The sequence below is a fragment of the Macrobrachium nipponense genome, chromosome 4 (assembly GCF_015104395.2).
Source record: "Macrobrachium nipponense isolate FS-2020 chromosome 4, ASM1510439v2, whole genome shotgun sequence".
Lineage (NCBI taxonomy): Eukaryota > Metazoa > Arthropoda > Malacostraca > Decapoda > Palaemonidae > Macrobrachium > Macrobrachium nipponense.
Window position 1 is genome coordinate 94,486,836 of NC_061100.1, and position 17,577 is coordinate 94,504,412.

At 39.9% G+C, this 17,577-nt stretch overlaps 2 protein-coding genes across 2 annotated transcripts in view; both read right to left on the reverse strand.

The window, feature by feature from the left end:
- Nucleotides 1–17,577, reverse strand: part of LOC135211034 (elongator complex protein 3) — a 146,227-nt gene that overhangs the window by 66,210 nt on the left and 62,440 nt on the right. The window lies entirely within an intron of this gene.
- The window catches only part of LOC135211032 (flotillin-1-like), a 39,310-nt gene that overhangs the window by 3,166 nt on the left and 18,567 nt on the right, over nt 1–17,577 (reverse strand). The window contains exons 6-10 of the mRNA XM_064244066.1: nt 4,121–4,336; nt 3,248–3,328; nt 2,503–2,609; nt 1,576–1,786; nt 232–396 (exon numbers count right to left, since the gene is read on the reverse strand). Of these exons, the coding sequence (XP_064100136.1) occupies nt 232–396; nt 1,576–1,786; nt 2,503–2,609; nt 3,248–3,328; nt 4,121–4,336 (780 nt within the window). The remainder of the gene's footprint in view (nt 1–231; nt 397–1,575; nt 1,787–2,502; nt 2,610–3,247; nt 3,329–4,120; nt 4,337–17,577) is intronic.

Genomic DNA, 17,577 nt, shown 5'->3' on the forward strand with positions numbered 1-17,577 from the left:
TGCATGAAAAGTCTTGTACTCTAATCTGTACTGTACAAAGCTGTTTCCAGCTGGCCAGGAAATATCATGAATGAGGAATCAAATTTTAAACACAATGTCAAAAGTGAAAGAAATTTATGGAAATCAGACTTACATTGTCCAGTCCAAAACTTCATTAATTTGGCTAAAGAAATCTACTATAATCTATTAATAATTTTTCAGTACGTACATTAAACAACTGCAAAGGTTTACCTGTTTCATATTCACTCCCGTCATGTCGTTTATCATGTCTGGGACGCTCACGACAATGTCCATCACTTCTTTCGTCATTTTGTGGGCGCCTAAGGCACTGTCCCCTGTGGACACCATCTTTACTGATTTGGTGTTTGCCAGAGCCTGGCCAATGTTTCCAATCATCTGAGGTAGGAATAATGAACATTATACTTACTGATTCAGTAATTACAGTATTACTGCCTAACTTATACATACCACATTTATCAGTTTGGTAATGTGCTTACACCAGCCAAAAACACCTTGAAAGGAACTAATTCTTTCTCTATTTTGTACGTCAGAGACTGAACAGATACAAATGAACAAATGAGACAAGTCCTCTCTGAAATTGATGCTCAAGGATCTAGGAGATTCTAAGGTTTTGTATTTCCTTCTCTTATCAAATGCTCACTCTTTTGGAAATTGGTGAGTGTCATATTCATCTTTCCATTATCAACAATGCTTGTATTTAACCTCCAAAACTTTGTCAGCATACAGGAATAAAATGTCAGTTTTCAGCTACATACATAATTTGATGCAACTACAATTTCTTCATACATTTTGCACCAGATGATATTAGATTACCCATTGTCTCATTTCATATTAGTCTAAATGCATTCAAAACCAGGAATTAATTCAACTAATGCTACCTATTCAGAATTTACAAAAATAATTGAATTTTTGCCCAAATTATTCATGTTTTTTTAGGAAATTAGAACTAAACTGATATTATTGGTCAACCACCTAACATTTAAGTGTTAAGTCATCAATTACGGTAATTAAACCAATAACTTTTATCATAAAGGACTCTTGTTGACGCTGTTTCACAATGAAAACATATGTGATAAATAATCTTAAAATGTTACTGCAATTCTCAATTATTATACAATAAATTTTATCATAACAAGAACTCTAGGATGAAGTGGAGTATCCTAGATTATTGAAAGTGAGTATTTAAAAAAAAAACTTTATCTTTCCATTTGATGAATATCTCACTCACTTTCAACTCTGTTCTGAGATGGAAGCCAATGATTATGCACATTAGTTCCTTAAGTAACAAGTGAAAAACTGGGCATAGGACAGTTTAAGACGCTGGACAGCTAGGCTAGAAAACACCAAAGGACTGAAAGAGGAGTGAAAAGCAGTCATGCAGCTGGAAACTGATAGGGGATGGTGCAAAAGAATTTTACTACTGCCTGCAGTACACCATTCAAGAGGCACTGCAGGCAGTAAGCCATAGATTGTAAGTCTACTTAATTTTCTTAACCTCAAATCATCTGTAACTTATTCAGAGAATAAGAAATCTTTCCTTGAAAGAAGACAAACCTTTGGCAAAGTGTTAAGGTACATGTCCAAGATGGCAGCCTTTCCAAACTCATCATAGGCTTCAGCTTTACTGTGCAACTGGGCAGCGTCAGCCTTGGCTCTCTTCTCGATGGCAAAGGCTTCGGCTTCACCCTTGAGCTTGATTGCTTCAGCCTCGGCTTCGGCTTCGAGTACTGCCTTCTGTCTCTCTGCTGCTGCAATAACCTCTAGCCTTTAGATGTAAAAATGTATTTTTGGCATAAGATATGCAAATTCAGTTTATTTATGAGCATTATAGACACTAATGATATATGAAAATATATCCTCTGTGGTGACAGCATCCTTAACATTTATGATGTATATGAAAAAACTTGTTGCACTGAAATGTAGTTGCAATCTATATACAACTTTTGATGACCATTTTTCAACTTGACTAACCAGACAAATAAAATTTCACATGTATCACTGAAAGTTCATGTTCCTTTTCTTATGACTTTCTTCAATGTTCTTGCTACTCTCAAATAATATTCATGAGATACTGTATTAGAATACTGTAGTACTATTCAAAATCAATTTGTTGTCCTCCATCAAGAAACTGGTATTTTGGAGCCCTACCATCTACAAAACTTGATCAGAATTCATCAATCAATATTTGGGAAAGTTTGTAGGCAGACAAGACAAACCACCATACACACACAAAAAAAAAGCAGAAAGATATTGGTTAACACATAAACTTTTAACTTCCCACAGACTTGGTTGGCTCTCAAAAGCACATTGTAAAATGTCTGATACAAATGACACGCAAAGAACATGTTTTTGTTGTATCCCCCTCCCAAAACAAATAAAAAAATAATGGAAATACAGTGGTACATCTAAAAATATTACACTGGAAAACATTATGTGAACATACCTTAATAAACATCCAGAGAGAAATAACAGATATTGTACCTGTACTTTTCAGCTGTGGCAGGTTGTTTGATCGTAGACTCAATGTGCTTCTTACGACGTTCAATTTCCTGTTCTTCCAGTGCAATCTGACCCTTTCTCTCCACAACCTGTAATCAAATATACATCAGTTGTCATATAAAGTTTCTTATACAGTATAGTATACAAGGGATATAAAAATCAACACAATGGGGCTGTGTGATTTCTGAATTAGTGGAAAGGGTTGCACTAAAGTGCAAAACTTTATTTAAAAATTGCTAAATGTTATATTACTAGCACTGGGTGACTTGTCTGATACATACAATAGTTTACAAGTGCTACAATTTTAGCATTAATAGTCATAATACATAACTGCATTAGTTAACACTTGAGAATTGTAAAATAAAAAGCTAAATTACCCTTTTATTAATATTATATTATTCAGAAGAGGAACCCTATTCATATGGAACAAGGCCACCAAAGGGGCCACTGACTTGAAATTCAAGCTTCCATATAATATCGTGTTCATTGAGAAGAAGGGGGTAAAGGGAAATACAGATAGAATTAACATTGATATGCACCAATAACTTTTGTTTACTGTTGTAACAATTCTCTAAAGTCACCAAACACTTAAAAAAAGAGAACAATGGACACAATTGCTTACATTATAATCCAAACTGATAAGTTAAATACCATACTGTTGAGTTTTGTATCTCAGCAAATGTGATAGTAATGATTTTGAATCAAAAGAGAACGGCCATATGCAAACCTTCGTTTCCATTTCTTCCTCTTTGATCTTCTGTCTTGTGATGCACTCTTGCAGAGTGTAGGCCAAATCAGCCTCAGCTTTCTGGATGAAAAAGGAAAAAAAATTAACATTTAAAACAATGAAAATGTTTTGGAAATAGTTTACTGGGAAAAATTCTTCAGTTTATATCTAGCAATATTCTACATGTTGTTGATAATCAGAAATATATACAATGAAATTTATGTTGAATACAGCATTAATAGATTCAGCTCACTCTAGATACTTAATGATTTTATTTTAAACCTTCTCTTTGGAAATTCTTCTCCTGCTCTCAAGGGTTAGGCCTTGTGAAAACCCATATGCCTTTGATGGTGAAGTGCACATTCCCTTTTCTTTTAAAATGCATTTTTATTTCAAGTTATCATTTGGTCATGTCAAATGATTCAACTCTTCAAAAATAACCTTCCTAACCTTCTCTCTCTCTCTCTCTCTCTCTCTCTCTCTCTCTCTCTCTCTCTCTCTCTCTCTCTCTCTCTCTCCTCTCTCTCTCTCTCTCTCTGTCTGTCTCGTCTAATGCAACTGAATGGGGATCTAAATAACACCTATGAATGAGGAAGATGAACCTTAGTTTCTTACATTACTGGGAAACTGCACCTCTCAAATCAACAAAAATTTTAAACTCAGAAATATCATAAATACAATGATAACACCTTGAACCTTAGAAGTAAACAAAAACATCTTGAAACTTTGAAATAAACACTAACATCCTGAAACTCAGAACCACATCTTAGCTCTTGCATAACTTCCACAAACTCCAAGACCAATACACAATTACAGACTTGTCCATCCTAAAGTATTCAGTTAAGATACAACGATAGTCATATGAATATTTACCTTGGTATTAACTTCTCTATCATATCCTGCTTTCTGAGTCTCGAAGTCTCTGTTGGCCTGGGCTTTCAAGGTCTCATTGGCATATTTGGAAGCAGTTAGTTCTTCATCCGCAATGGCCTTCTTGATGGAGGCATCTTTCTGGGCTATGGCCTCCCCTATACGAGCATCTCTTTGAACCTCTGCCGTTCGGGACATACCTAAGGCTGTTAAATAGCCCTGAAAGAGGTCAAGATAAAATCACAAATGGCATTGTGTAATCAAGATGATAAACTTATAAAATGGAGTACAATTATGCAGTGAACAGGTAGAGGTGCAGAAAAGGGATTTTGACGTAGGAAAAATCTATTTCTGGGCGAGGAAGCCGTGTCGCCCAGTGAAATGTGTCCTCTTTAGCACTATTTCTAGTAAAATATTGCTATGATACCAGAGAACTGCTAAATTGGACATGTCAGAAGTCTCTGACTCGCTCACCTAAATAAAAGGTGTCGGTATAGAACTGGGGCGAGTGTTAAACACTACCACAGTAACCCCTCCAATTAGCCTTTTCCTCATCAAAAGACCCTGAAAACGGGGAGCCGACCTATAGGTCACACCCAGCTACCCTGTTGAAGGGGACTGCGGCGTCATTCTTATCGATAGCCTCCCAGCGTTGCACGCTTTTTTATAGCTATCTGTTCTTTTTATTGGTTTCGTTATTCTTTTTCGTTATGGATCGTCAATCTGCCTCTTCACCCAAGTTAAGTACTGGTTCGCCCTTTTTCTGTATTTAGGGAGTGATTTTGCCTTTATTTAGGATTTTGTTAGGCGTCTCCTCCCGTAACGAGCGGTAGCGAGCCGCCATTACGTCGTTCCCTTGTTTTGTACCAATTTCGAGCGGGCTTCTTTCAGTACCTATATATTTATATTTATATACTCGTGACTTATGGTATTTCAGTATATATTTTCAGTATATATTTTATTATGTCTTGGGTGGCAGTTACTTTGTCGATCTTGTTTGATCTACGTTTATTATTTTCATGATTTCCTGTTTTTCAAGGGGGTCGGCGTTCGTGCACGTTTCTTTGTTTCGTGCTTCGTTGTTTATCTACCGTTCCCCCCTTCCCCCTTTTATTTTAGTTTGGTATTTTCCATTCAAGAATTCCCCCTTTTTCTTTTCGTCAGCTTACCGTTTGTTTTCGTTTTGTCGGTAAGCAAGTAATTTTTCCTTGTTGCGCCCACTCTCATCGAGTGGCCTCCATTGCGTTTTATATTTTTCGCCCCTTATTTTCATTAACCCTGTTAAAGCATGTTTTTCCCTTAGCTTTAAGTAATTGATTTTATTTTGTCTATGTATATTTGGGTGTTCGGTCGGCAGCTAGCCTTCATAGGCTTTGCCTGCGTTTTCCTCGTGATCCTTTATTCGCGGGGAATCGCTGGTCACGTGATCGTCCCCCCTTCAGCCCTCCCTCCCTCCCCCTCTCGTGGGACTCCCCGTAGTTGGGTGCCGCTCTCGTTGTTTGTCGCTGACGGCCGGTCCCACCAGCGGAGGGGGAGGTGTAGTGGGTCTCCCAGGACCTTGGGCTGGGGAGTGTCGCTTCTTAGCCGACCGCCTCCGGAGTTGTTAGTGCATTTCAGCCTCGGCTTCCGTGGATTGTTGCGCTCTGCTTCTTTCACTCCCGGAGCTTACATCACCCGCCTAAAACATTCCCTCTCCGCATAAGGCGGGTTTAGATTCCGGCCTCTCCCGGAGTCATTGAGGGTTATGTTTACGGAAGTTACTCTTCCGTAGGCGGAGATAGTATATTTGTTATTTTAGTTTTTATTTATCATTATTTTTATCTTTATTTTTATTTTTATTTTTCTTGCCACGGAACTTGCGAGTTCATGTGGCCGTCCCGGGTTACTTCGTGTACCCCCCTCTCCGGGTCATACAGCTCCGGGTATACAACTCCGGGTGGTTTTTTTCCTTACACAGTCCCCGGGACGTTAACATATGAATATATTTATACCCTTTCTTTTCTTTATAGCCCGGAATGCCCCGGCACAAAAAAAAAAAAAAAAAAAAAAAAAAAATATATATTTCATTATCCTATTAAGTGTGTGCAATTGTTCTTATATATTATTGCACTTACAGGCCTCTCAGTGTCTGGTTGCCGGCTGTAGTGCTGCTCTGCAAGATCCGTGCGGCCATGAAGTTTGTCGGGGCCCACGCCCCCTGTGCAGTGCTGCTTCCTGATTCCGTGGTCTGGCATCATGAAAACTGTTTTGCCTGCTACGACTTGGTACATCAGGCTACCTCTTCGGTAAGTTGCCGCACTGCTGATTCTATGTTTATTGTATAAAAAAAAAAAAAACCAAAAACAAATATTGAAATGAGATAAAATAAATGATCAATTCAAAATTTCTTTAAATTAAATTACATTGTTTAATCAATAATTATAGAATAATGTTTCAAGGAATTTTACTTGGTTATTGACACATTCCTTGCATTACAGGCTGAGCAGTCTATTAAGGATGCTGCACTCTCCGCCCTCAAGATCTGGGTTGGAGGGTTTGGACGGAACGTAGGGAAGGCTAAGCCGTATATTCTGTCCCGAGATATGGCGATTTGCTCTTCCCAGCCGGAAAATCTGCCGGATACGTCGATCCAAACAAAAAGTAGCGGCACCAATTATCAAATCAATACAAGACTCAGTTATTGAACAGCAAGAGGCGGAATTGCCGGACCTTGGACTAGAGGAAGTCTCACTTGAAGTGGTTGAGGATTTGCCCGTTACACTAGGCACGGGTACAGGTAACAGTGTTTAATGAGGCTAGCTTAGTTAGTCACCGGGATCTTTCCTTGAGTGACTCTGATTCTTCCTCTCCTTCTACTTCCAATTCCTTCATGGGTTTCACAGGAGGTTTGCCCCCTCCCAGGTTGCACTCCTTCTCTGTGATTCCTAAACTAAAGAAAAAACCTGCGGGTAAAACCTTGCTTAAAGGCAGATCAGAGACAATGCCAAGGCCTGGGCAGTCACCAGAGGTTCATACACATATTAAAACTAAAATAAAGTCACTTTCCAAACCTTCAATCCCAAGGTCTCAAGGAGGGAAGGGAATTCTTCCTATTGCCCTACCAGTCCCATTCCATTAACTTCGAGGGACCGGATACCTCATAAGGTACCGCAAGAGGGGACAGGATGATTCTCCTTCCGTTGACCAAGACCAGTTCAACACAAATATTCTAAAATCAGGTCAGTAGCCTTGGTAGTTTACTCAGCTCAGTTGCAGCAAGGTTTGAAGAAGTGTTTAGCAGGTTAGGTGCTCAGGACTCCCTGATTGCAGGTCTCAGACAGGAGTCGGCAGTTTCGGCCCCTTCTAGTAGCTTGATGCAAGCTCAGAGCATGCCTGACGGGTCCACGCTCCCTCCCTTCCACCCCGGTAATCCCTGGAGGGTGGCTAACTTCGCTCCGTTTGTCAATGGGATGTTGACTATAGAAGGTTGCGGCACACGTAGGCTCGAGGATTTCGAGTTTTTCCCCGAAGGTTTACAGCCTCCATTTATAGGCTATGTTAGGCTTACGGAGCAGCTCTGGTTAGAGAGGATAAGGTCCCCAAGGAGACTGTTATCCTTTCTAGAGATCAGGCTCAGCAAACATGGGTACGGAGCCTAGAAGAGTGGGACTGCTCAAATACTAGAATAACAGCTTTTAAAAGTCCTTTCACCATGTTTACAACTGATGTCGGCAACCCCTTACCTTTTACATCAAAGGTAGCAGAACTAACACTCCATGCAGTGACTCGAGAAGAGCCCATGCCCCAGCTTAGGGAGACAGATCCCACATCTTTACTACTCCCAGGTAGGGAGGATTTGTGGGAGGATTTGCCAGCTACGTTCTCGGTAGGCAAGCTGAAGCCAGATTGTGCAATCACCTTGTTTAGTGAACGCCTTCCTAGGCTGTCAGACGCATTGATCCAAGCCGAATTTGACGCTAAGAACACGTCTCGCAAGGTCTCTTAACTCCCTAGTGATGACAGAGACGGCGGCTCGGGAGTACACTCAGGAGCTGCTGTTTAAGGTCATTGGGAAGTCGTTACTTTTAAGCATGCAATGTGACTTGTACGACTTTGCGATTGCTAGGAGAAATTGCAGGAAGCATGTTCTGTCTGAGGCGACGATAAGGCACGAACCCAACAAGCTTCTAGCTTCCTCAATCTGGGGTGCAGATCTCTTCCCAGCTTCAGCAGTATCCGAGGTTCAGAGCGAGGCATCACGTCTTAACCAAAGCATCAGGTTGCGTTGGGGAATCCCTTTCAAAAGGAAATCAGAGTCTTCTTCCTCCAGTTTTAGGGCTAAGAAGAGGCAAAGGAAGTTCCTACCTTTCCAAGTCCCGCAACAGCATCCTGTGCTACAAGCTGTTCCAATTCAACAGGTATCCCAGCCTTCGACTTCTAAGGCTCAGCCTCAGCAACAGCATCAATTTGTCTTCCTTTCGCCGCCGTCTAACCAACAGGCCTCCTCACAGTATTCAGTGTCGCCCGCTTTTACCCGGTCTATGAGAGTCGGGCATTTCACCCCTTTACAGAGTTGCTAGGGGTGGCAGGGCTAGAGGATCCTTTCGCCAGCGCGGAGGAGCCAGAGCCCAAGGGCGAACTAGAGGTGCAAGGTCAGGCAGAGGATCCCGGCCTTCATCATCTCAATGAAGTTTCTCAGGTAGGAGGCAGGCTGTACCTCTTTCGTCATCGTTGGGGGTTCAGCAGTTGGGCGAAAAAGCATAGTATCCAGAGGCCTAGGCTGGAGTTGGATCAAAGGTCCTCCTCCACCCATCACCTTCTATCAGGAACAAACGCAGGAATTGATGGATTACTCCAAGGACCTTCTCCAGAAGGGAGCAATCTCCAGGACGACGAAGAACTTGAAATTTCAGGGTCGTCTATTCAGCGTCCCAAAGAAAGGGACCGACAAAGAAGGGTGATCTTAGACTTGTCCCGTCTAAACTTGTACATTCGTTGCGACAAGTTCAAAATGCTGACCATCTCTCAGGTGCGGACCTTACTTCCCCGTGGGGCGTCACCACCTCTATAGATCTTACAGACGCCTACTATCATGTCCCGATAGCTCGGCACTTCCGACCATTATTTCTCGGCTTCAAACTAGGGAAAGAAGCCTACTCCTTCAAAGTAATGCCCTTCGGGCTAAATATAGCACCAAGGGTTTTCACGAAACTGGCGGAGACAGTGGTGCAGGAGCTAAGATCCCAGGGTATATTGGTGGTGGCGTACCTAGACGATTGGCTAATCTGGGAGATGGACAAAGGCAAATGTATGAAAGCCACGGACAAGGTCATGTCTTTCCTGGAATATTTAGGGTTCAAGATCAACAGGACCAAGTCCCGGTTGACTCCGGAGTCCAAGTTCCAGTGGCTAGGGATTCATTGGGACTTGGATTCTCACACTCTTTCCATTCCAGCAGGAAAGAGAAAGGAGATTGCCAAGGCAACAAGACAATTCTTAAAGTGCAAAGAGACTTCGAGAAGGAATCAGGAGAGGATCCTAGGCTCGCTCCAGTTTGCCTCAGTCACGGACGTTCTGTTGAAAGCCAAGCTCAAGGACATCAATCGAGTTTGGCGTTCGAAGGCAAATGCCAAGTGTCGGGACAAGTTCGCCCGGATACCTCTGATTCTCAGAAAACGCCTGCGCCCATGGACAAAGGCCGCCAACCTAGCCAAGGAGTTACCGTTGCAGTTTCCTCCCCCATCCCTAGTGGTGCATACGGACGCATCGCTGACAGGTTGGGGAGGTTATTCACAGCACGAGAAGGTTCAGGGAACTTGGTCACCTCACTTCCAAACACTTCACATCAACATTCTGGAAGCTATGGCAGTGTTTCTGACTTTAAAAAAGCTCCGTCCTCCAAAGAAGACTCATATCAGGTTGGTCCTCGACAGTGCAGTAGTAGTACACTGTATAAACAGAGGTGGTTCAAAGTCAAGTCATGTGAACCACGTGATGATAGCAATCTTTTCTCTAGCAGCCAAGAACACCTGGCATCTGTCGGCTACTCACCTGGCAGGAGTCCACAATGTAGTGGCAGACGCCCTGTCTCGGTCGGTCCCTCTGGAATCAGAATGGTCACTGGACCAAGAATCCTTCGAGAGGGTTTGCCAAAGAGTACCAGGTCTAGAAGTAGATCTGTTTGCCACAGAGGCAAACCACAAGCTGCCTTGTTATGTAGCCCCCAATCTGGACCCTCTGGCATACGCTACGGACGCCCTGAGCATAGATTGGAACCAGTGGTCGAAAATCTATTTATTCCCTCCAGTGAACCTTCTCCTGAAGGTGCTGCACAAGTTGAGATCCTTCGAAGGCCAGGTGGCTCTCATAGCCCCTCACTGGCCCAAGAGCAACTGGTTTCCCCTTCTCCTGGAACTAGGTCTTCGCCCTCACCCTCTCCCGGACTTGAGACTATCGCAACAAGTTCAAACGAGGACTGTGTTCGATTCCTCAGGTCTTCACAAAACCCTAACTTTATGGATTTCATGAAGTTTGCAGGTAAGAGAGTAGGCGACATTGATCCACAGAACATGTTGTTCTTGGAGTCAGACAAGAGAGAGTCTACGCTTCGCCAGTATGACTCAGCAGTTAAGAAATTGTCTTCGTTCCTCAGAGAATCAAATATCAAAGTAATGACATTGAACGTGGCCATAACCTTCTTCAGGTCTTTGTTTGAACAAGGCTTGGCAGCTGCAACAATTACAACCACTAAGTCAGCTCTGAAAAAGATTTTTCTTCTCGGGTTTGGTATCAATCTATCCGAGTCTTATTTCACCTCTATCCCAAGGGCATGTGCACGTCGTCAGTGTCATGGTTTCTTAATGATGTTCTTAGGTTAGCCTCGGAAACAGACAACTTCAAATGTGATTACCAAACCATTTTGCGTAAAACTCTGTTCTTATTGAGTCTAGCTTCAGGTGCCAGAATATCAGAGCTGTCATCTTTATCTAGAGATGAAGCGCATATTGAGTTCCTTTCCTCGGGGGACGTGTTGCTTTCGCCAAATAAGCAATTTCTAGCTAAGAATGAAGATCCCTTGATGAGGTGGTCTCCATGGAAGATTGTCCCGCTTCCGCAGGATCCATCGTTATGTCCTGTTAAAACTCTTAAGGACTATTTATCTAGGACGTCTACCTATTCCGAAGGCCCCCTTTCATTAGAAAAGATGGTGGTACACTATCTCTAAAAGGCATTAGGCAGCAGATTTTATATTTTATCAAGAAAGCCAGCCCAGGGTCATTCCCCAAGGTGCATGACATTCGGGCAATAGCAACTTCTGTTAACTTCTTCAAATATATGGACTTTGATGATCTGAAGAAGTATACTGGTTGGAAGTCACCCTTGGTTTTCAAAAAGCACTACCTTAAGTCTTTAGAGGATCTTAAATATCATGCAATAGCTGCAGGGAGGCCAGTGTCTCCCACTGCTACATCATTATAGTACCGTCCTTGTGTCATATGAATCTTTTCAATTATGCCAGCCTCATTAGCATTTTACCTACCTCAGCAAATGTCTTAGCTATTAGAATAAGTGTATAATCGTGTATAGTTTTACGTACATACAAATTATCTGTAATTATTTTATTATGTATGTGACTTGTTGCAAATGTTGCCACATGTTTTGGCTATATAGTATATTTTGTAAATAAATTGTATTTTTTTCCAATTCTAAACTATTTTATTATTTCCTTTGATTTCATTAATATGATTTTTCCTTTCAGGATAGTATAGCTTGGTGTTTCTCTGGTACAATTTCACGGAGCGACACGGCTGAGCCCAGAAAAGGGATTTTGACGTAGGAAAAATCTATTTCTGGGCGAGGAAGCCGTGTCGCCCAGTGAAATCCCCCCCTTTTTTCCTTTTTTCCCCCTGTATAAAACTATATACTGTAGTAGTACACTTCTGTTTAACATGAGGCACAAACTGGCTTAAGCAAGTAATCATTTCAACTTTCCAAAATAACAAAACAGTACAAAAATACTATTGGCACCTGTGTTAATCACTATAAGGTGCAAACCACACTATGACACTGAAACACGTGATAATGTCCAATACTTTCATATCAAGTTCAATTCATAATTTCTCTTTTGTGCCTAAGATAGTGACAAATTTCACTAAATATCATCACACACTCTTCTTTGAAATTACTGTCATTATCTTAGCCTACATTGCAGTGCAGTATCAGACTTGGTGAGGGTTATGATACTTCACACATGAACCAATACTAAACTTGGGTGATAAAGTGTAGAGCAAACTTTCTTGTTAACTAATTCAAAAATAATTTTTAATAAGCTTCGAGTGTTAGCATTCATATAACATGATCCTCTATGTTGGTCTAATTCCATCTATTTTCTGTAAACCTTACAGCACCTCACTGAATTTTTTTTTTTCACATAATAGCATTTTTGAAAAAAAGTATACTCCTTTATTTTTGCCTATATACGTACATACCATAATTGGCACTAAGGTACCCTCTCTTCCATTTACCGGCACTTTTCTAGTAAGTAATCATGACACTGAAGACTTTTCAATTGTACTACTGTTGGAAATGATGGTTTAATACTAAGAGGATTTTACATTCATTTTTATATACATCATTACTAATTTTGATGTTAAAAGGCTCATTTCTTTAATTTCCATCTTTAGCACTGATGGACCTTTGGTACTATTTTTCAAGGTTGTATATTTGATGTTAAAGGATCCTTTCCTTTTATTTAAGTGACATTTTTCACAAACCAGAATCATTCCTCTATACATATTTCCTTGGGATGTATTTGATGTTACAGGAGTCATTTCTTTCAGGCTTGCTACTGCTCCAAACAGCTTGTCAGTTCTAGTGTTGGCCTAATGGTACAGTACTACTCAGTTTGCTAGGAGTTTTTGAGTTTTTTCTTGGCTACAACTAAAATGTGGAATAGTTTGCCTATTGCAGTTGTGGAGTCTTTTGACCTCCAAATGTTTAAGCCAGGAGCAAATTCGTTCCTGCTTTCTGCTGACATCTGAATGTCAGGTGTATTAGTGCCATTTTATATTCCCTCATGTTTAATCATATACATAATAGTACCTCTTGGGTTCATAGTCTGTTGGCTCTGTCCTTAAAGGTTTTCCACTAAGAATTTAAAGAAAGAAAGAAAGATAAACTGAGTATCTGGCGTGACTCTGCGACCAAGGTGACCAGATTTTGAAAATTGAAACAAGGGACACCTAAATTGGAGAGGTAGTTGAACAAAATATATATATATATATATATATATATATATATATATATATATATATATATATATATATATATATATACAGGCAGTCCCCGGGTTACGACGGGGGTTCCATTCTTGAGACTCGTCGTAAGCCGGAACATTGTCAAAAATCCTAAGAAAACCTTACTTTTAATGCTTTAGGTGCATTCAAAACTATGTAAACTGCATTTTTATTGCATTTTTCATCAAAAAAACCTTTAAATATTTATTATTTTGCATTTTTGGTGTCATATTTCATCTGCCAGATCAGCATTTGTAGGTGTCGTAACTCTGGAACATGCGTCGTAACCCTGGAACATCTGTCGTAACCCTGGAAATAATTTCTGATGAATATAATTGAAAAGCATCGTAACCTCGGAACGTCGTAAGCCGAGACCGTCGTAACCCAGGGACTGTCTGTGTGTATATATATATATATATATATATATATATATATATATATAATATATATATATATATATATATATATATATATATATATACACAGGTCCCCCCGTATTCGCGGGGGATGCGTACCAGACCCCCCCGTGAATAGTTAGAACCCGCGAATGTTTGGAACCCCTATAAAAACGCTAAAAACAGCCTATTTTGTTTGTTAAAACTCAAGAAAAACCACTAAAAATGGTCATACTTGATTTTATAATAGTTTTATCACAAAAAATGCATTTTATGATGAAATTGATCAAAAAAACAAGGAATTTGTGGATATTTCTCATAGAAAAATACCGCGAATGCGCGAATTTTCCGCGAATAATGCAGGGAAACGTTCCCGAGAGAAATCCGCGAATGTGTGAGTCCGCAAATCCGGAGAAGGTGAATAAAGGGGGTCACTGTATAGTTATATTAATATATATATATAACATAATATATATCTATAATATATATATATATATATATATATCATATATATATATATATATATATATATATATATATATATATATATATATATATATATATGTATATATAAATAAATATCCTATATATATATGGTATATATATATATATATATATATATATATATATATTATATATATATATATATATATAGATTATATATATATGTATATATTATATATATATATATATATATATATATATATATAATATATATATATAATATATATATATATATATATATATATATATCTTATATATATGATACATATATGTACATATATGTGTATATATATATATATATATATATATATATTATAATATATATATATATATATATATATATATATATATATATATATATATATATATATATATATATATATATATATATATATATATATATATGTATATATAGTATATACTATATATATATATATATATATATATATATATATATATATATATATATATATATGTCTGTATATATATATATATATATATATATAATATATATATATATATATATATATATATATATATATATATGAGCTGATTCGATAGTTTTGAATATGCCTTTTCCGTGATAGTCTGAAGTCCCGTGAAACCGTTATAAGTGATACTGTGTGTATGTGTAACAAAACAAGGCAACCGCCAAAGACGTTACAAGTTGGCGTGGCTTGGCAGTTCAAAAGAGTGCACGCATCCCTATAACCAATCAGCTTCTTGCATAATGATGCTGTGTGTAGGGGCATTTGAAACAGGCCGCACCATCGGCCAGATGAGTTCGTCAGCGGATCGCATATAGTACAGACTGACTGGGTCGAGACACACGAGTGCCCAGTTCCCCGCGCATTCCCGTCAGCCGCCACACAAAGACATGCGTCACCATGAGTGTCAATAAGTCTAACCTGCCGTCCGTTTGTGCACTAGTATAGTTAACGTAATAATTACAGTTAAAGGCCACCTGTGTAGCTAAGAAGAATACACCTGTGTTAAACGTTCTCTCGATTATTATTTTTGCATAACCTCCATTGCATGCACGTGAACTTATCTCTCTCCTGTTTTTTTTCCTTCATATCCCAAACCCACAAATGACCGAGATCAGGTCATATAATTTTGGTGTCAGTCGTGGGGTCTTGCGAATAATCGCATGAGGTCCTTTAAGGTCTTGTGGGGTCCTTTAAGGTCCTGTGGGGTTCCTGAGTTCTGTAAGGTCCTGTGGGGTCTTGCGAGTCTTGTGGGGTGCTATGAGGTTCTGTGAGATTATATAAGGTCTTCTGAGGTCTTATGAGGTGTCAAACAAGCGTTAGTGCTAAATCATTTTAGCCGACAAACAGTGATATGAAGTGAAATAAACATGGAAACGAGAGAAAATTCGATGGATGGTGATAACGAGGGAAATCGTGAAACGAATGAACTGGATAAAAACAGTTATGGCTAAAGCAATCAGCAGAAAAGTGGCAAACCGTGCTAAGTACGGGAATAATAAATCGAGGGGCCTTACAATTTCGAAATGCACAGTGCCGACCAGAAAGACAGTGTACAATCACACACCCTACGATTTCAAAATGCATAGCTCTAACCAGAAAGACAGTGTACAATCACACACCCTACGATTTCGAAATGCGCAGTGCTAACCAGAAGACAGTGTACAATCACACCATATGATTTCCAAATGCACAGTGCTAACCAGAAAGACAGTGTACAATCACACCATATGTATGATTTCGAAATGCACAGTGCTAACCAGAAAGACAGTGTACAATCACACACCCTACGATTTAGAAAAAAACGCAGTGCTAACCAGACAGACAGAGTGCGATCCCAGAAATCGTTAACAAGTTACCGCTGTTATAGACAGTTTCACGACCGAATTCGATGACGAACGGGCGAGAGAATAATTCCAATCGGCGGTAGTATTCACAAAATATTGGAAAAATCCGCACGAGACATACGAACAGACAGAGTAGTGTGGGAGAATTCAAAATCGACGGTTGCAGCGCCAGATTCAAACGACGGTGGTGGCACCCGACACCCTTTGTGACCCTTCGTGACCCCCCGAGTAACCGACTCGTGAACGGAGTGATGGCAGTGGTAAGGAGAAGTCCAACCCCACCAGGAAGGACGGAAGGTGGCAGCAGGAGGTGGCATGGAGGTAATGCCGGGAAGATAACCCAGGTTACCCCTAGTGCTGTGCGGGACTGTTCTACAGTGCACGAAAACAAGGGACGCCTTGTTGTCTTGTTGTGAGGGAAGGGATACCAGTCCACAGCCCTGAGAAGTAAAAGACAATCTGTTTACCCACGAGTCATGCTGGGAAGGGGGAAGTCCACTCCTACTTCTGATCGCGACCTATCGAAGAGTAGAGGGATGATGTTAAGGTGAATAGTGCAGAAGTTCCCTTACCAACCTCGACCCGTGAAGGAAGTCACGATACCTGCCTAAGGTATGGATATGATCAAGCGATGTTAGAATAAGGAATAGCTGATAGACGTCAGATGACAGCCAGCAACCCAGTGAGAGAATCCAGGCTCGATGTGAAGAAGATACAAGCAAACTAATAGCATCAGTAGTGGATTGCCGGCACCGCTGCTGGCACTAATAGTTCAAGTTGCTGACCTGTGAGCAAATTGCATAGAAAACGGGAACATCTCAACCGTATGGCAGAGAGGGACAGTTCAGGATAGTGTCTTGGGACATTATGGAGATGTGATGAGAGGATACCCTTCACACCCCCGGAGGTGGGAAACCCTGCCCCGCCTAGAGCCGACGTGATTGCTAAAAGTTGTCACTGATAGTAATATTAGTATTAGTTCGACTGCACAATGAACGAGTTATGTAGCCTTTAGTAGTGTCATCAATGGCATGTTGTGTTAGGGAAATGCAGATAGGGAATTTGTAGAAAGTAACATTAGAAAAAAATTTGTATGAAAAAAAAATGAGAGAAAAAAAAGGAGGGTTCTCTTAGGCCGTGTTCTGATTATAGTTAAAGTATCACGAACGACAATGAATCCCACTGTCCCCATCGAAGAATTGTGATTAAGATTTAAAGACAGAATTATTAACGTAAGTTCATTAAAGAGTTCGTCTGAGTAAAGTAACAAGACTGATATATTTGTTGAAGAAATTATTATCGTAAATTCATTAAAGAGATTGCTTGAGTAAAGTAACGAGACTGATATTGTTGAAAGAGTAGTCTGATTTTCATTGGGGGAAAGAGAAGTAATTTTTTAAATTTGATGATGAAGTGAGAACAAATTGTATTTATACCTGATAAAGAAATGTC